At 42.3% G+C, this 3,429-nt stretch overlaps 1 protein-coding gene across 1 annotated transcript in view; it reads right to left on the reverse strand.

The window, feature by feature from the left end:
• Window positions 1–575: 575 nt before the first annotated feature.
• LOC106812922 (S-adenosylmethionine decarboxylase proenzyme-like) overlaps window positions 576–3,429 on the reverse strand; it is a gene marked incomplete at its 5' end in the record, with an annotated part of 25,932 nt that continues 23,078 nt past the window's right edge. Inside the window, 1 exon segment of the mRNA XM_014816932.1 lies at window positions 576–1,066. Coding sequence (XP_014672418.1) covers window positions 932–1,066 — 135 coding nt within the window.

Raw genomic sequence — 3,429 nt, forward strand, 5'->3', positions numbered from 1 at the left:
CAGTACATTCGTCTAGCATCGTGAGAAATCGTTTCCTCGTATACACCTGCAATCCGGAGATATAGACTAAAACGTACGACACGATTTTACATTCTGTAGCCAGCAAAATCAATGCGTTCAGAGACGAATTTGAAACAAAAGGCAGCTACTAACGCACTATTGCTAACTCAGCGAGCAATGTGGCTCGCTGGGAGATTAGGCATCAATGCAGCACTCGGCGAGATAACCTTTGACCTGATACACAGCTACATACCAGCATGCTGGCATACAGCTGGCATGCCCCCATACCATGCACGCACGCCAACCGCAATCAGCAGCAGATCGGACTCAAATCTCCCAGCGAGCCACATTGCCCGCCGAGTTAGCAATAGCGGGTTAGTAGCTGCTTTTTGTTTCAAATTCGTCTCTGAACGCATCGATTTTGCTGGCTACAGAATGGAAAATTATGTCGTACGTTTTAATCTATATCTCCGGATTGCGGGTGTATACGAGGAAACGATTTCGCACGATGCTAGGCGAATGTACTGTGTACAATTTGAAGTTACGTTACGCCTAGTAAATCGTAGGTATTTTAAGGCTAGTAAATGACGAATTTCCCTTGTTTATTGATGTCACACTCCTTCCCTATTATCTACTCCTGATAATACCAAGAAAATATAAACTATTAACACAGTTTATCTCCTAATTACTTCTAGATGTAATAAACCTGTACATATCAGATCAAAGCCACACATTACATTTAGTATTATAATATAGTACTAATATTATAATATACTACCACGAAAATTTCAATATGAACAATTTAGCAACTATAAAATGCTAATGTCACAAATTTTTCATCCTAACTGACTCTAAAATTCTGTCTGTCCGAGCGGCAAGTTTTGTTCTTGAATGTCTGTCGTAGTTTCCCACTCGTCAGCAGGCCCATCCCTCAGCTAGGGGCCTTTTGGAAACTCAGGTACCGCAGATCATAGTTTTCAAAGTGAACATGCTGTGCAGCGTCCTTTCGATAATTACTGAACTTGTATTCAGTGTGAGTGGTGCACGAGATGTCCGCGACGGAGTGCTATAACAAAATTTTTTTCATAAACGGCCCGTGTCAAGAGAATTTTATTAATACGTTTGGCATCATAACCAGCTGCATTGTTAGATTAACTGTAGAAATGCAGTTAAAAAATAGACTACGTAACTCGTTACATTATTTTATTCATTACGTCTTACATTAGTCAAAATAATCAATTGCTGGAAAAATATTACATATATACACCACTGAGACTGCAAATTTAATCCTTCCCCAAACTAGTCTGTGAGTTCAGTCTACTCACAATTTTTGTAATGTGTACATACTAATTGCTATCCCAAGCTAAATAGGTGCTAGTCTAGACTAAGTCAGCTCATATAATTGAAGTGGTTATCTTGTACGAAGTTCACCTGCACTAAGTTGTGTGTACATGATCCGGGCCAGGTGTAGGCTAAATTTTGATATACATGTGTGCACAGTCTTATTTGGGTGACATATGAAAGTAAAAAACGTCTGCAATTGAGTCAGCAATTTTGTTGTCGACCTTCCATACCCGTACAATAAAGGTAGTTCCTAAGCCCAGTGGCGTACGCAGGATTTTCGAAAGAGGGGTGTTACAGACATGCCAACATTCAATGAAGCCAAAGAGTAATGATTTCTAAATTCCTGGTTTTGACAAACGCCGCAGGTGTCCCCCTCCCTTTGAGGGGGGGTTTAGGGGTCCTCCCCCAAAAAAATTTTGAAACTTAGATGCTCTGTGGTGCATTCTGGAGCCATCTGTGGCACTTTCAGCATTGATTTAAATTAGGCAAAATGATGTTTTTCTGCCTGAAAATAGTGGGGGAAATCAAGAATTATTTCAGAGATTTATCAAACGAGAACTAAATTTTATTACAGTAAACTTGTGCATACACCCACAATCATAGGGAACATTAATGGATCAGGATACCCTGATTATGTTATTTTTCTTATTGACTCAATAGTGATTACATAGTGACACAAAATATCTCAGATCTCTGCTAAACAAAAACAAGTGCCGCGGAGCGACAGCGCTCATCTAACGTCTACTGCGGTGACTCTGTGGTGGAGTGGTGGGATTCTAGTAAACCCTGTTAGTCCCAAATGTGTTCACATTGGAATTTATTGACGATCCCCCGCATGTGCCGAATATCGTGACGGAACGTCGAGGCGTTAAGATTTGTGCCAACTGTTGACGGACGAGCGGCCGGACGCACGACGGACGGACGGACGACGGACGGACGGACGATCATGCGATTCTACAAGCTGCATCTGACTTATGTCAGATGAGCTAAAAAATGACTATACATGTACTACAAACACTTTCACAAAATGTGTCAGTTCTCTAGATCTGCTGAAGAAATAAATGAAAAGTTTGCTGAAGAAATAAATGACTATACAATGTACATTGTAGTGACTACAAACATGCTTTCTACAAGATTCACAGTTGCTCTGGCGTGACAAGTGACCACTGACGTAGAATAAGCTGTGCAACAAAACATTAAAAAGATCTCAAGTTCTCTGTTAAACACGAAACACGCTGATTTACATGAAAGCCGTCTGTCAGTGTCTACATCAGCGAAAAATTTTTAAATTTAAGAAAAACTTTAAAAATAATAATTTTTTTACTTAAAATTAAATTTATTGAATTTATAAAAGTCGTAATAATGGATGACTAAGGCGTAAATGTGCCGTAATTAATACAACGCAAAAGTCGTAATAATTAGCGCTCAAATCGTAACCCATGGTTGGCATGGTCTGGTGTTAGGAGCATCACAGGGGGGGTGTCCTGGGGGGACTGGCCCGCAGGGATTATTTTGAAATTAGCCACCTCCCGTCAGATGCGGTTTTCTGCGCGAGCATGGGGGGCGCGGACCCCTCTGACCCCCCGCTGTACACATGCCCCTGGAAACTGTAAGACTCTTGATACGTGTTGCGCTTGCCACTGGCGGGTGGGGCCTCGGGGTAATTCATGATTCATCAAGCTGGCGTATGGCAAAATATTTTGTGCGTAAAATCTTTGTGTGGCGTACGCAATCGAATGTTTCTTGAGTTGGGCGCATGTAGTCAACGCAGTTAATTTAGTTTCGGCGTACGGCGCAAGCGAGCGCCGGGTTAGGTGCGATTCAGATCAGAGCTAATAATTTACGTAGAACTCTTTGCGTAGGAAGTGGCATGGTGTCAGAGAGAGAGAGAGTAGGTGTGGCGTGCAGTGGTGTGTGTGTGAGAGAGAGAGAGAGAGGAGTGTGGCGGTTGTGTTGTGTATGTGACAGAGAGAAGAGAGACGAGAGAGAGAGAGAGGGGAGAGCGGAGGGAGGGATGAGGGAGAAGAGAAGAGAAGAGAAGAGTAGAGAGAGAGGAGAGAGAAGAGACGAGAGGCGCCAAGCGAA

This window comes from Priapulus caudatus, unplaced genomic scaffold, assembly GCF_000485595.1.
Source record: "Priapulus caudatus unplaced genomic scaffold, Priapulus_caudatus-5.0.1 Scaffold700, whole genome shotgun sequence".
NCBI classification, from domain to species: Eukaryota; Metazoa; Priapulida; class Priapulimorpha; order Priapulimorphida; family Priapulidae; genus Priapulus; species Priapulus caudatus.